This window comes from Xiphophorus couchianus, chromosome 22 (genome assembly GCF_001444195.1).
Source record: "Xiphophorus couchianus chromosome 22, X_couchianus-1.0, whole genome shotgun sequence".
NCBI lineage: Eukaryota > Metazoa > Chordata > Actinopteri > Cyprinodontiformes > Poeciliidae > Xiphophorus > Xiphophorus couchianus.
The window spans coordinates 21,428,796-21,444,040 of NC_040249.1; the positions used below are offsets into that span (position 1 = coordinate 21,428,796).

General features: G+C 39.5%; 1 protein-coding gene across 2 annotated transcripts; it reads left to right on the forward strand.

Moving 5' to 3' along the window:
- The first annotated feature begins 2,974 nt into the window (after positions 1-2,974).
- pwwp2b (PWWP domain containing 2B) lies at positions 2,975-14,621 on the forward strand. Of its 2 annotated transcripts, none has more exons than XM_028007595.1 (3): positions 2,975-3,423; positions 7,173-8,903; positions 13,155-14,621. In XM_028007595.1, the coding sequence occupies exons 1-3, from the start codon at positions 3,284-3,286 to the stop codon at positions 13,159-13,161; spliced, it is 1,878 nt and encodes a 625-aa protein (XP_027863396.1). In that variant the 5' UTR covers positions 2,975-3,283; the 3' UTR covers positions 13,162-14,621. The 2 variants fall into 2 exon arrangements, with proteins under 2 accessions (XP_027863396.1, XP_027863397.1); XM_028007596.1 differs by having other exon boundaries at positions 2,976-3,423; positions 7,173-8,907.
- Positions 14,622-15,245: the final 624 nt, after the last annotated feature.

Sequence of the window (15,245 nt, forward strand, 5' to 3'; positions counted from 1 at the left end):
ATTAATTCAAAAAGGGAAAGTTATCTAGGTCAAGCTTTTTAATGGGGCAGTATAATGTAAAATTAACTTTTTCAAGCTTTACATCAGCTCATAATGTTATTCCATCGTTAAAAGCATACCTGGAGTGTTGCCTTGATTGTTTCATGCATGTTTGAGAAATCATTTCATGTCCATAGCAACCGTTTGGAGCTGTGCAAAATGACTGGGTGCCTTGAAGAAGCTAGTTTCATCTGCAGTTTCCAAGCTTCCGCCTCACAGAGCACCCATACCCTACTACTCCCCCACTCTGCTCCTTCAGACTAGCCAGCAGCAATTAGCAAACACCTTTTGGAACTGTGGATCTGCTGAGGTCATTATCCACGCTACTTCTCAACAAAATACTGGTGAAAACATTGTTAAAGGGTTAATAGAGGAGCCATGTTGAGATGACTTCCTGAAGGCAGAGTTTCAGAAAGAGCAGGAGTTTTTAAAGAGAGAGAAGCCCAATTTCAAGGTGTTAAATTAGGATGTCAAATTTATCTCGAGTTATATTTGATATATATGCTAACTTAAGATAAAATAGTTATTTGATTAAGCTATAAAATGGGACTCTGTGTCTGAAAAACGCATAATATTGCCCCTTTAAAGAAATTCAGATATTTGTTACAAATGTTATACTTTTCCACACTTTTGTACACTCTAATTTGGGGACTGGTGAGACAAAAGTGGAACTTTTTTTATGCCCCTTTACATCTGACGTTAAAATACACTATCAGATCAGGAAAAGAGAATCATACCAGCAGTCAAACACAGTGGTGGTAGAGGAATAGTCTGGGAATGAGGGGATTTTTCAGAACCTGAACAACAACTCACAACTGCACCAGTAACATTTTTTTAGTGTATTTACAGGTTTTCAGTATTTTTCTGTGTACTGTGGAGCCAAGAATCAACATTTTATTGCCAAAATTACTGTTGTGGTTTTGTGCAATGACAATAAAGTAAGTCTAAGAAAGTCTAGCCATCTACGATCAGTTCATGACTCAACACACTTGGGTTTATGCAACAGGATACTAGCAAGTCCACCTCTGATTAACTCAAAAAAGAAGAAACTAAAAGTGTAGCCAATGTCTGGACATAAATCTTACTCAGACGCTGGGACATGACCTTACAAGGACCCAGAAAATGTCCTTTAGCACAGAAATAAACTTCCTGACCCCCAAAAAAGCACCACCAAATCTAAAAATAAAACAGGTCACACACACTAATATTTCGTTGGACCGCTTTGACTTTGATTATAACGCACATTTGCTGTGGCATTGTTTCAATAAGCTTCTGAAATGTCACATTATTTATTTCCATCCAGTGTTGCATTAATTTTTCACCAAGATTTTGTATTAAAGATGGGAGAGTTCAACCATTATGTAGATGATAAATCTAAGCTCATCGGATCACATGACTTTCTTACATTGCTCTAAAATCTAATCTTTTTGCTTCTTAGCAAATTGTAGTCTTTACCTCCAGTTAGCCTCTCTGATCTGTGGTTTTCTTATGGCTGTACAGCTGTTCAATCTGAACTTTGAGTTCTTTTCACTATTACACATTGAATTGAGTTCTGCTGTTGATCTTCTTTGATTTGATGTCACCAACCATGATCATTCAGGGTTTTTCCCATCCATCCATCCATCCATTTTCCGTTCACCCTTGTCCCTAATGGGGTCGGGAGGGTTGCTGGTGCCTATCTCCAGCTACATTCCGGGCGAGAGGCGGGGTACACCCCGGACAGGTCGCCAGTCTGTCGCAGGGCAACACAGAGACATACAGGACAAACAACCATTCACACACACACTCACACCTAGGGAGAATTTAGAGAAACCAATTGACCTGACAGTCATGTTTTTGGACTGTGGGAGGAAGCCGGAGTACCCGGAGAGAACCCACGCATGCACAGGGAGAACATGCAAACTCCATGCAGAAAGACCCCGGCCGGGAATCGAACCCAGGACCTTCTTGCTGCAAGGCAACAGTGCTACCAACTGCGCCACTGTGCAGCCCTTTTGAAGGGTTTTTCCCCTTCAAAACAATGATTTCGATTTCCTTCTATCCTTCCAGTTTTTAATAATGCATCAAACAGTTCTCAACCCAATTTAATCTGTAATCTTATTAGATGCCAATGATTTGACTCTTTTTAAACAGATAAACATTTTTTCCACAATCACAGAATGTCTTTCCACATGGTTGTTTAATGAAATGAGAAGCTGCTCATTACATCATCTGGGGTTAAATAACTTGTTGCCAGCTGAAAGATAATTGCCCATCCAGTAATTATCCATACCTATTTGCTCAGTTAAATTACTTTGTTTTGGTTTTTTTGGCCAGTGTGCAACATTAAAACTCCACAACAGGTTTTTAATTACATTTTAATTTCTGAAAGTGACTGAGTTAGTAAATTATATATTTAATTAAACTGAGTTAATGAAAATAAGTTCACTTCTTACTCGCTTTCAAGCAGATTAATGCTTATTATTACATTCTTGGTTATGTATGCATGTTTTCTCTTGTCCTACTAGTTATTTGTTTCCTTTGTTCTTTAAACCTGTTTTAAATAATTTAAAAAATAAACATATATCCCTAGCTATTTATGGGCGATATATCTACAAGCTTTGTGGAATCAAAACATAAAGACATAATCATTTTCTTTGTACTTCAGTTTTCCTCTGCACTTCTCCACTGTAAATCTTGCAATATGTTAGGGAAAGTAAAGATCATTTCAGAAAACTGATAAAAGCTAACCTTTGGATTGCAACATAAGATGAATATATTTATCATTTATTTGATTTGAAGCATAAATAAAAATTCAGAAGCTGTTTTTCGAAAACTACACATTCAGTTCTATTGAGAAATTGTTAAAAAAAATGTAAAAGAATTGTTTATTCGTTGTACATTTCTTACTAGCGCCACATTTTATGGATATTTCTTGATCTACTTGCAAAGTCGCCATTACTCTCAGCATGGACAGCAGGGTGAGGTGAGCGGTAATGAACGGCATCAAACCGAGTGAGGCAGAGAAAAAGGCCAGGCCTCGTCTGGGGGAGATTTTTTTTTGCTCCTGTAGCACACAGAGCGTGATGTCAGCGGTGGCAGCGCTGTTGTAATGGACTTGGTGGGGGTGATGGCGTCATTTTCTGCCCTAGCGTAGCCTCCTGCTCTCGATAGCGAAGGGGGAGACGGATCTTAGGCCGACGCGACCGTGGCTCCCTTAGCCGGGAGCGAGTACCGCGGAGCCGGACAGAGCACCCCGGGAAACATGGAGGCTGCGGACGAGGAGCTGCGGGCCGGCTCTCGGGTACCTGTCACTATCGATCATGTTGTTAACGACACGCTGGTGGTGACGCTGACCTACAGAGACAGAAGCTACACGGGGATATTACTCGATTCCAACAAAAAGTGAGTAATTTTATGGACTTTTTAATTTTTCCCAGAAATGATTCTCTGCCATAGAGTGCTAACGGCTATCTGAAATGCTAGCTCCTTAGCTTTGTAGCAGCTAACTGGGCCCTCAGAAAAAAGACATGGGTTATTGTAGCTGTAGCTATTGTAGCTGACGGCTAACTTTGGTGGCTAATCATAAACTGATGTTTCACTTTACGTTATAAAACGGCACAATATCAGTTTTTCCGTTGTGAAAACACTCATTTCATTTTATAAGATTAGAGAGTGCAGTGATTGATAACTTATATTGTGTAGCAGCTACTGTTTCTGAATTCATCAATAGCTTATTGTTAGCCTTATCAAATGCTGAAGAAGCTCAAAGAAACTGAATAAAAGCAAGTCGGTGAATCAGACAGTGATGTGTTTATCCACACAAATTGATTAAAATGACTTTTCTGCTGTGCTGTTTAAAATAATCAAAAGTATTTGTGTTAATTTGAGGTACAGCTCTGTTATACACAGGGACTCCTAGTTCATAAGAATCATGGAAAATTACTAATTTAATGGATCATTTGTCATGTTTGGCTGTTTGACTTCATCCAACTTGTAATAACCTGTGACCCTGGTTCTGTTTGGCATTGAAGGCCCTTCTCTGTAATTATAAGCACAGTCCTGCTCAAGTATAAGAAAAAAAAGGGGTCAAGACTATTAAGACATTATTAATGTCTAATTTTTTAATGTTTCTGTTTACCTCAACTGTCAGCTCTGTGTTGCGCACCTTAAAAGCCGATGGCTTACACTATTTATAGCCTAGCAGAATCAAAATCTGACCAGCTTTGGCCCTTCTTTATGCAACAGCTCAAGCTGCTCTGAGAACAAACTACTTAAAATGAGGGGAAAAGGAGGCCTTGAAATAACCCAAAATAGACCTCTATTCCAGGCCTAGTCAAATACCAAATCTGACTTCTTCTTCCTTTTCAGCTTTGGGAAAATCATTTCCTTTCATTGTTTTTCTCTGCTTTTTAAAGATATCCTTGTGTAGTCGTATCATTCAAACTAATCTTAACTATCTAGTTGCTGTAGGCCAAGTGAAGTGCCAGCAGCTTTAGTGAATTACTGCTCGTCATATTGTGCGTCCTTGTGCTATGTTTAACAAGCACGGCCTGTTCCCTGTAACAGGCAGCACTGTTCGTGCGCTGTCAGTCGCAGTGGAGGCTAATATTTGGCATCTTTGGGGCACGTATAGAAAGGTTTGAGAGGAACAAACATCGCCAGGAGACTATAACACACCGAGCCATGCCAGCTCCTTCTCTCGGGGACGAAAATGGGCTCCCCAAATGTATACTAATTAATAATCTCACCGCACAGGAGCCCAAAGTAGACATGGATGCAAAAACAAACTGAAATCTCCTGGTTGCATCTCTGAATCCCGAGTGATTCATGGGATTGTTTTTGTTCAGTCAGATGTTGGGAAGGCGAGAAGGGGGAGCGCCTGGGCATCCTGTAGACTCTTTGTTTGCTGTCTCCTGACTACAGCAGCTCAGCCATGTTACTTTTTTTGCCTGCCAGCCACCTCTTGATGACTTCTCGGCCGTTTGGCCTTCATTAGACATGTCTATCGATCCCAGGATATGAGAGAAGATGTGTACAATCAAGCAGGGAAAGTGGGTGATACTATTGCTCTGCTGTTGTAGCCCGAGGCATAAGGATAGATTACTGCACGGCTCGCTCAGCAGAACCCAACCCCCACTCTATAAGAACTTTGAGAACGCAGGTGACGAGCAGCGTGGTTCAATCCTGTCGTAGAGAAACACAACCGTTCACGTTTCCCTTCTTTTTTTTAGTTCTTTTGCTGCTTAATTTTTTTCTTAGACTATTTTAACATCTCTATTGACACTTAATAGCACCCTGGTAAAATATGTGTAAACAACTTTAAAATAAATTAGTCTTTTATGGCAGCAGCTTCATCTCACATGGAAAAAACTATCAAAACCAAACCTTTCATTTGATTACATTCATTCATTTGGGGAGAAAAATACACAATACAAAAAGCACTGGTGCCACACCTTTATTTGTATGCAACAAATGCTACAAAGGGCTTAAGAAAAATCCTACTTAACTTTTCTTTGTTTTAATGATCACAGGATCTCAAACCTTTTAATTATATATTTATTACTTTTTGTGTCTATGAGATGTGCATATGACAAGACCAGAACTCTTCAAAACAAAACATGATATAGTTATAATTGAGCACCTAAAATTTGAAACAACTAGAGGTAACATCAAAAATATCTTCATAGGTAATTATTGGTGATTTGTTGATAAGATTAGCATCTTGGCCCACAGTCTCATTAGCAACCATTAGATGACATCTACGTCCCAGCTGGTTTTCTATTGAGACCATTGCACAAAGCATACAGAAACATTTGTCTGTCCTACCATCCCAAATTTAGTTGTGTAAACTTCTCTACATATTACTTGTCAGACCCTGAGTCAGGATTGGGTAAAACCACTTTTTTTATCCATAACTTTGAGTATAAAGTGAGGATGTATTTTTTATTTTTATTTTCCAGTGGTTCTAATCTTGTTCTCTAGTCCACACACAGAAGAGTGCCTGTAAAGTCAATAACTAAATACATTTTTGCCAGTTGGTAATCTGCACTTAATTTCTCTGCACTGGTTTAGAACTTTTGATCAAATTTACAAAATGGTAATCTATTTATGATTAGGTTTACCTTGTTATGAATTTTTGTGTATGACTTAGATGAGTTTCTTATAAATACGACTGTACTCAATTAAACTTTGCTTCAGTCAGATGAGAAGAAAAACTCCAGGTGTCATAAAACATAGGATGAATATCTCACAAAGAATCTGATTGCCACTTTTTGGCATGGAGGAGGATTGGTTATAATGTGGGCTTGTTTACCTTTTAAATGACTGGGGATACTTGTTAATAGTCCATGGTATCATGAATTATTAGATATAAAGGGCACCAAAAGTCTCCCAAAATCTATCAGCAATTAGCTAATACCTGCATGAGAAACCAATCTTTTCTACCTTCATAAACGTCTGAAAATCAGCCTCAGTTGTGAGAGAGGGCTGATTGTTAGATCTGCTCACATGATCACATTGGACTGTAGCACAGGGAATTCTGGGTAAATACAACCAAAACAAACGCACAGGTCTAGCGCTAGCGAGTGAAATGGCTCATGGTCTTTTAACAAAGACAAAAGAGAAATCCTACAATGGCTAAAATCTGACAGTGCTTCATTTTGGTTTACATTTCAAGTTGCGCTCAGTGTCTCTTTTTATGTTGTTTCCTTCAATGGTTCTTGGTGCAACGCCACCACAGGCGAGGAGGGGCACAAGTTTTTCAAAGAGTTTGTTTTGTTTGACACAGTGCAGTGAGAAAGTGAACTGCAGCAGCTGAAGATGCAGCAAATGTTGCAACTTTATTTGCAATTTGAGTCTAACGGATCATGATCCTGAGTGAAAACCCCTAAATTAAATCTGGTGGTCTTTCTCAGACAATTGAATAGGTGTGTTAGTGATGTTTGGCTGTCTCAACACTGAATTAACTCAGAAAAGATTAAAACAGCCATTACCCAACGTTCTATACAAGAAATTCTCAAATTAAAGTTTGAGAGCTTATGCTACTGGTATAAAATATTTATTTATTGTACTGCTTTTATGTATGCCAAAATAAATACGTACATTTCTGATATGCAAGTAATTCTCTATTGTCTTTTTCGTCTGGACTTTAGGACTGGACTCTTCTGTCTGCCAGATTTCACAGCTAAACTTGGTGACTGCCCCATCACAAAGCCAGACTGTGAAATCCCAGAAATCTTGAACGAGGAGCCGGTTGCTAAATCTCCGAGCCAAGCCTCACACAGACCAAAGGATGAAAACTCGGTCCCTGAAAGCAGCGAACCGACAGCACCTCTTCTTCCACCCTGCCCCGTCCCCACACCTGTGCCAGCTGGACAGACTCCTTTCCCTCCTTATTTTGAAGGAGCGCCGTTCCCTCCGCCTTTATGGGTGCGCCACACCTACAACCAGTGGGTACCTCAACCCCCTCCGCGACCAATCAAGAGGAAGAAGAGGCGGTCACGAGAGCCGGGGCGTATGACCATCAGCACCATTCGACTGCGGCCGCGACAGGTTCTGTGTGAAAAGTGTAAAAACACGCTTAATAGCGACGAGGACAGCAAAGACGGCATTAGCAACACTAAGACTTCTAGAAAAGAGAATACACTGCAGAGTGATGATGACGGGGATTATAAGGACAATCCATCGAAGCTGTCGAGAAAAGAGGACGTCATCACAACGAAGGACGCCAAAAGACGAGAAAACGCCCCTGTCCTCGATGGCAAGCGCTTCCGAAAGGACAAAAGGGGCGAGGCTGACGTTGAGAAATACGCAGCAAGTGATGTTATCCCTCACAGCCCTGTCATAAAGATTTCCTACAGCACTCCACAGGGGACGGGTGAGGTCATGAAGATCCCATCCCGGGTGCATGGCTCAGTCAAACCCTTCTGCCCGAAACAGCTGGTGCAAAACGGCTTGGGAGGCAACGGCAAGAGGTCCACGGACGCCACCAAGGACCAGCGGCATATTTTGGACGCCACTAGGTCCGGCCTCACTGTCTCTATTCCAAAACTCAAACTAACCCGGCCTTTCGCAACAGTGAACCAAGGCTCGTCCTGTCCAAAGATCCGGTTGAGACCGCCGCAGAGTCAGGGAGAGGAGACCATGATGGAGTACGAGGCGGAACTGGTTGGGGGCAGCCGGAGACGGAGCCCCAGGGGGCCTGGTTCCTGCATCCCCCACTCTGAAGACTCTGGGGAGGGGAAGAACTCGTTGGAGTTGTGGTCAGGGAGTTCTGGGGAGGAGGCAGACCGCAGCCACAGCGACCTGACCCTCCTGATCAACTTCCGGAAGCGCAAAGCGGACTCATCCAGCCTCTCAGTGTGCAGCAGCGACAGCCTGGACGAGTCCAAGTCCTTCAGCTCCGAAGGGACGTCGCCAGAGCTGTGCGACCTAGCACCGGGCGAAGACCTGTCCGTCACCTCGTCTTCCGTGACGCCGCGCGAGGATTGCAAGACGGTGCCGCCGCTCACAGTGCGCCTCCACACCCGCAGCATGACGAAGTGCGTAAATGAGGAAGGCCACGCCGTGGCGGTGGGCGACATCGTGTGGGGGAAGATCCACGGCTTCCCCTGGTGGCCAGCCCGCGTGCTCAGCATCAGCGGCACCCGGAAGCAGGAGTCTGACAGCTGCGAGGCCCAGTGGCCCCAGGCGAAGGTGGCATGGTTCGGCTCGCCCACCACCTCCCAGCTGTCTGTAGCCAAGTTGTCGCCCTTCAGAGAGCTCTTCAGGTCCCGCTTCAACCGGAAGAAGAAAGGGATGTACCGGAGAGCCATCTTGGAGGCAGCCAAGGCCGTGGGTCACATGGGACCAGAGATTTCGTCACTGCTTTCCCACTGCGACACGTAGGTCAGTCCCAGTTAGTTCAGGAGCGGTTAGCTCTGTTATTAAAATCTCACAGACAACACAACTGTATAAAACCAGCACCTTCGCTGAAAAATCAGCATCTCTGCTTAAAAAACATTTGGCCCCTCCACCTAAAAAAAATAGCAGCTCATCCTTAAAAATCAGCACCTCCGGTTAGTAAAAAAAAAAAAAAAAAGAACACTTCTGCCTTAAAAAATTCAGCTGCTTGAATCAATAAATAAAATAAAACTTTTAATACCAGCAGGAATTTGAACACTATTGAGTTGTTGGGAGCAGTGATGGTTAAACAGTCTAAGCAGAAAAATCCCACTTTTTCCTGTCTTTGTGTATTTCTGGCCAATATTTGTTGTACTTAAACAAACAGTTCCAAAGTATTAAGGTCTAGAAAAACATAGTTTGATTAGTTTAGTCTGGATCGCTGCGGAAAAAGATTGTGAAGAGAAGGGTGTTTTTTTCAAAAAGGAGTCCTTTCTCTTATTTAAGCATTGCAACTCATAATTTAGACTTTTCAACCAGAATATAGATATTTTAGTTCAGACGGTGTACCTAAAAGACGGAAACAACATAAAAAGAGACACTGAGCGCAACTTGAAATGTAAACAAAAATGAAGCACTGTCAGATTTTAGCCATTGTAGGATTTCTCTTTTGTCTTTGTTAAAAGACCATGAGCCATTTCACTCGCTAGCGCTAGACCTGCGTGCTTGTTTTGGTTGTATTTACCCAGAATTCCCGGGGCTACAGTCCATAAATAAAGGATCTTTATTTATCGTTGGATGAGCCAGTCCAGATTTGACGTCCTGAGTGGGACAGATTTGGAGATGGAGCTTATCTGCGTTTGTCTACATGCCAAAAAAAAAAAAGCTGTGAAAAAGCCCTTCAACTAACTTTAGCACAGTGTTGTTTGATGATCTGAGGAACATACAGATGATAAACCACTGAATTTTTACAGTAAACATTTTCTACTTAAATGTTATAAGAACCTCAGAATCCAGAAGTTTTAAATTTTAACATTGAAAATGTGTTTTAGGACTGTAAAAAAAAAAAAAGTGACTTCATGCTGGTCAGTAAAAACCTGATCAGTTCTTCTCTAGTTAATTTGTTCTTTAATTGATTCTAAGATGATCTAAATCCAACTTCAAGTGTCCATTTAACACTCAGCTGTTATGTAACATTTCATTATTTACAAATAAAAATCTGAAGAGTGTAGCTTGTTTCAGCCTACATTTTGTAGATTTACCTTTTGATAAATCACAATCACAGCTACAGCTATTTTTGAGATTCATCATCAAAAGCAAAGGTGTACAAGATGAGGCTCAGGGGCCATTTGTGGCCCTGGACTGATTTTGTGCGGCCCCCTGACCACAATTCAAGAATACATTAAATGAAATAGTTGTAGTTGTTGTAGTTCTGATAGATTAAATAGATTTAAATTAAAATCTATTTATAAAGATGTTAGATTTGACACAAAATGATCATATTTTCCAAGCTCTTTAGTTTTCTTTTGTTGTCATGGTAACTTGAACCACATCTACATATTGACTTATACTCTGAAGTACACCAAATCTGCTTTTATGTGCTGTGTTAAAACCTGGCTAAATACAGAAGTGTTTTCAGATGAAGACTGACCTAGATCCTGTTTTTATTGCTGAGAACAGACAAAATATTGTTTCAGTTTTCTTCAGTCGAGCCCAAAATAATAAGCAGACTGGATGCCTGTTAACTTCTTCTTCAAGGTTCAAAGAGTTTATCTGTCATTTCAGCACATGTTAAAACATGAGGTGGAACAAAATGAGTTACTCTGATCCCAGTTTAAGCCTCATAACAAAATTAGTAATAGGTATGAAATAAAAAATGAAATAAAATAAAAATTAGCAAAATAAAACAAAATAACTAACTAGTATAAATAGCAAAATTAGTAGGAAACTTGGATTCTCAGTTGGATTTAGGTCTGGACTTTGACTAGGCTGTTGTAATATGACAATGCTTTAATGGCTCTTATGTGTTGTACTGTTGGAAGATGAACATGATGTATGGGCTGCAACTGAGGATTATTTTAGTCATTGATTAATATATCAATTTATTCTGATGATTACTCAGATAAAAAAAAATTTGGCACATTCTACAGATTTTTCATTTAACCCCTTAGCCTTAATACCTTAAAAGATTTACAAATAATTTACAAATGAAAAAAAAAAACATTTTACTGCCTAAGGTGCAACAAATTTGATTTACATCTATTTTTATTTTAAATGTACAATGCATATATCTTTTGCAGTTTTGGCTTAATGACTGCTCTGAATATGTTTTCTTTGAGTCTGTATACTGCAGTTAATGTTTAATTGATTACTAAATTAGTTAAAATTATAATTAATCTGATAAATAGTTTCATCCCTATTTGAATGTTTGACAGAAATTTTAAATTTGATCTCATCTGAGATCAAATTGATATTTTTGAACTTCCTCCCCGACTTGTCTGCTGTGCTGCTTTGTCTTCATGATGCTGTTTGTTCTCTAACGAACAAATAAGACACAGGTGGACCTCATTTACCAGTCAGCAGACTTCTGAAGGCAGCTAATCTGGATTTTATTCAGGGATGTCAGAGTGAAGTTAACTGCATATAAAATCCCAGCCAAGTACTTTGAATAACTTTGAATAAGTTCTATTTCTCAAAGGTATCCCTGATTTTTGGAGCTATAAAAAAGCAGAGTTATTGCATCTTGCTATCGTTTAATTACTTTTAAATCAAGAGAGCAGATGCAGCCAAGTTAAATCTGTTGAACTGCATAAGCATGTGGTTTCAGTTGTGTGTCAAAAGCACTTTGTCATGAGTCTGTTCTGAGCTCCTTCCTCTGGTTTCTGGGGGTTAGTGACCGAGAAAACGCAGCTGCTGCACAAGCAGCAAGCGCAGGTCGTTGACGCGCACTTCAACGTGAAAGCCTGTCGTGTTTACAGAGGCAGGCCTGCATTTTTCAGCTCTTTTGTGAGGACAAACAGGAAAGGAATTGAGACTGGCCTCTATTAGCTGCTTTTTCCAGTCATCATACAGGAAGCGCTTCTCTTGATCTCTCGGCCACATAAAGCTCCGAAGCGGTGGGAAAAGCTGCTGACGTTCACCTCAGAGTTCCTCCATGTTAAAAATGTCATGACGGACCGACTTGCTAAAATTTTCACACCAATTCTGGTCACTTTATATCCACAAACCTCAGTCTAAACAAGGATTTTATGTAAAAGAGACTAAAGTAAATCCAGTCCATCTGTGTCTAATCTGAGTGTAAATCCAGATGTTCTCTGAAGGCCTTGGAGGTTTTTAAATGAACAAACAGCATCATGACGATAAAACTTGGTGGTGGCAGCATCATGCTGTGGGGAGGCGTTTCTTCAGGAGGGACAGAGAAGAGTTCATGTAAAAATGAACGAAGCTTCAAATAATTGCTTGAAGCAATAATGGTTCAAGTAATTATTGTTTTAATATTAGTTTGACAATTGATCGGATAAAAATTTGGCACATTCTGCCTATTTTTCATTTAACCTCTTAAACCTTTGTACACAATATTAGAAACATGAAAAGGTGCAAATACACAAATTATTTATCTGCTTTTTTAAATATAAAAATCAACATTTTGTTGCCTAAAATGCAGTAAGAGCATTTCTTTAGTGAATGTTTGATCATTTATAGCAAAGGATGCAGCTAATAAACTACTTCTAATGTCAACTGGAAAAGCTTTATTGTTTGATTTAACATTAGTACAGTGTGGAGGATAATCTCGATTATTTTTTGTATGAGCCGATTAATAACTGGATAGCAGAAGTTGCTTATTTCTAGATTTCATTTAAGAATTTGAAGCTAGAACTATGCATGCTTACAGAAAAATGTTTTGTTTTTTTTATCTTAAAATGCAAAACGTATACATTTGTAGTACAGTTTAGTGTGTTGTTTTTTTTCAGGAATTGTCCTTTTGAGTCTGTATACTCCAGTTAACAATTAATTGATTACTAAATGAGTTGATAATTATTTGAATAATTGATTAATTCGACTAATCGTTTCAGCTATAGATATAGCTACATGCAAACCTCTAACAGGTGAAAATTGTGCGTCAGCATGTCCTACTTTATCAGAAAATCCCATTAAAATACTCTGACCTGAGTGGTTGAAGCATGATTAAAGGAGCATGAATACTTCATTGTTTCAGCTGGAACTGATTGGTTTTGTCTGTATTTGTCCTGCAGAGGCTGAGGACCAAACAGACGTCTCCGAGGTTTTTCTGGATTCTCAGACTCAGTCATCAAGGTCCGGGAGTGGGAGTACGTGCCGTTGCCATGGCTACTATTTATATATCTGTTTTTTGTTTTTTTTTCACAAGGCTGGCAGAAGATGGATTATTATTATTATTATTATTATAATTATTATTGTTATTGAGACTGGATAAGGGAGCAAAAAATGGAAAAAAACAAAACAAAAGACCAGAAATCTCATGGGTCGTCTATGAACTCTGAACTTTTTGTTATTTTCTAGGTTTTATCATATTTCTATAGAGCCGGATAACAAACACTACATGGACCCAAATGTATTTATTCTCCTTCTGTCCTCCTTTCCTGATAGTATTTTGGAAAACCCTTCTAGTTTGCTGCTGTTTTTCCACTTCTGAAAGTCTTACTCTTCACTTTTGAAAATGTGAACGCTCCATCCAGAGACGGCAACATTCGGAGGATGCGTTCGGACCGAGCTCCAGAGTCACGTCGCGTCTGTTCCCCCCCATCCCAGTTTCATTTCTTAACTACTCAGACATCCTGAAAACCATCTTCACATTTAATTATTTAAAGTGACACATTTTAAAGAAAAAAAAAAGCACTTTATCTGTACCTTGGTGGCCTGCTGTGAGCTCACTGTCTGAAACGCTATTGAGAGACACAACTGCGATAGTCAGCAGCGGAGCGCAGAAGTCTTTGTGGTTGACTATCTATGGCCTTGGAGATACAAAACTAAAACCCTATTTTTTTTTGTTTCTTATTTTATTTTAAAAGTTAAATCCATGAGAAAACTAGACACAATGTTTTTTTTTGTTTGTTTTTCTTAATCCTCACTACAAAAACAAATCCACCGGTGAACATTTGTCAACAACACCCACCCCCCCCATGCATCATCAGTTAAATCTTTATGAGTTACTTTCTTTCAGAGCAAAAAATACAAATAAATACCATGCTGTAAGAATACTGTGAATTCAGCTGCTGACTGGGACTGAAGGACAAAAAAAGAAAAAAGCTGGCTTGCAACTAGTCGCAGTATTTCGGGCAAAATGGCGGCTGCAGCACTGACTTCTAGTGACTTTTAGCGTTGTAAATCCAGTGCAGTGAAGCGGTCAGTATTTAAAAGTTAACCGAAGATTGCACAGGCACGACTCCTTTCTTCCAGCCCAGAACCGGAAAAGCAGGCTCAGTTTAGGTGACAGAATTATAATTATTATTAATATTCTTATTTTTCAAAAAGAGCTGCTCCCTTCTTTGATAATCTTTGTTGTGAAGCTGTTGTCAGGCGCAGCTGGAGTGTACGCCAGAGAGGGGAGACGGTCGTCTTCCCATGGATGAGCAACATGGCCGTTTACTGCTGCCCACGTCAGTCAATGCTATTGACTACTTTATGTTTCTTTTTTTTTTTTTTTACCTGTACTGTACATAAAATAAAATATACAAGCAATATTGGTGCAGTTGTGTATAATTTGTGGCTATTAAAAAGGTGTTAAAACATAAAAAAGCCTTTTAAAGTGATGCTTTATAATTGATTATTATGGTTAATATGAGTTTAAATTAATATATTATATTAGAAAGAATTTTTGACAGTTGTCCATTACGGCCATTGTTGACAAAGAAAATAAGTAAATTTATGCCAAAAAAATAAAAGAAATTGAGATTAATCTCAGAAATTTCCTAGAAAAAACAAGAACATTTCTGAATTTAAGTATGAGATTAATTCCAAACTTGGTTTTTGAATAAATAGCAGAAGGCCATTGCTAACGAAGCTTAATGTTTTTACTGTATCCAAATAATACGGGAAAGTTTAGTGGAAGAAAAAAGTGGTTGAAAAAGTTGCACAGACAGCTGGCGGTGCTGTAAAAGCAGCTGCTGACAGGCAGTGGACTGTCAGCAGCCCACTGCCTGTCAGGAAGTGGACTATAAATGTCACATTGTGTTAAGTTAAGCGTCAGCAGAACCACAATCATGAATTAACAGAGAAATACTTAAAATATATTTTATAATATTCTAATTTAATAAGAGATCGATACTTTTTCCTTAGTAGTTTATTATACATATTGCTTATTTGAT